Raw genomic sequence first — 602 nt, 5'->3', positions numbered from 1 at the left:
AGGGATATAGATGCTGAAGACCTCAGCACAAACACTGACTAAAAATCTGCAACGAACAGGTCTTTAAAACGTTGCTTAAAATATGACAGCTACTGAAGCCTTGGGTTACCCTACTGCCCACTTCACAAGTGTTCTTCTACTGCCTGTCGTGACACAGAATCTCAATCAAAAAGTGAACATAACAAGCATTTGCAAAGGATGCAGTGAAGGACGGCATAGAGATGATGAAAGGTGAAGAAATAAATAAAGACCAAACTCACTTTTAGCACTGAATTTGTTTTCTTTACGTGTTCTACCAGTCTTCTTCAGACAATTATCACAGACAAACCTGTCAAGAAAAAAAAATTCCCCTAAACTTAACACAAGCTCATATCAACTAGTTTAATTTGGCATTTGAACCCCTGATTTTAATTGACAGAGTGCAATATGTTTTTCTCTGGATCCTAACAACTTTTACCTTTCTATTTTTGAAGGACGTAAATCCTTTCAGAGCTGGTTTAATTCTGCAAGCAGTTGCACGTGCATTTGTGTTTTTTCGTGCACAAGCTTATCTCCTGCCACCTACCATGAACAATTCTGTCTCATGCACATTTTCATCTTAG

At 38.0% G+C, this 602-nt stretch overlaps 1 protein-coding gene across 1 annotated transcript in view; it reads right to left on the bottom strand.

The window, feature by feature from the left end:
* The window catches only part of CREBBP (CREB binding lysine acetyltransferase), a gene marked incomplete at its 5' end in the record, with an annotated part of 84248 nt that overhangs the window by 19429 nt on the left and 64217 nt on the right, over nucleotides 1–602 (bottom strand). The window contains one exon of the mRNA XM_085307197.1: nucleotides 261–328. Within this exon, the coding sequence (XP_085163323.1) occupies nucleotides 261–328 (68 nt within the window). The remainder of the gene's footprint in view (nucleotides 1–260; nucleotides 329–602) is intronic.

Source organism: Rhea americana, unplaced genomic scaffold (genome assembly GCF_003343005.1).
Source record: "Rhea americana isolate MKP2758 unplaced genomic scaffold, rheAme1 scaffold_255, whole genome shotgun sequence".
Classification (NCBI taxonomy): Eukaryota; Metazoa; Chordata; class Aves; order Rheiformes; family Rheidae; genus Rhea; species Rhea americana.
The sequence above is the reverse complement of the archived record's forward strand: the minus strand, read 5'-3'. Positions and strand labels throughout refer to the sequence as shown.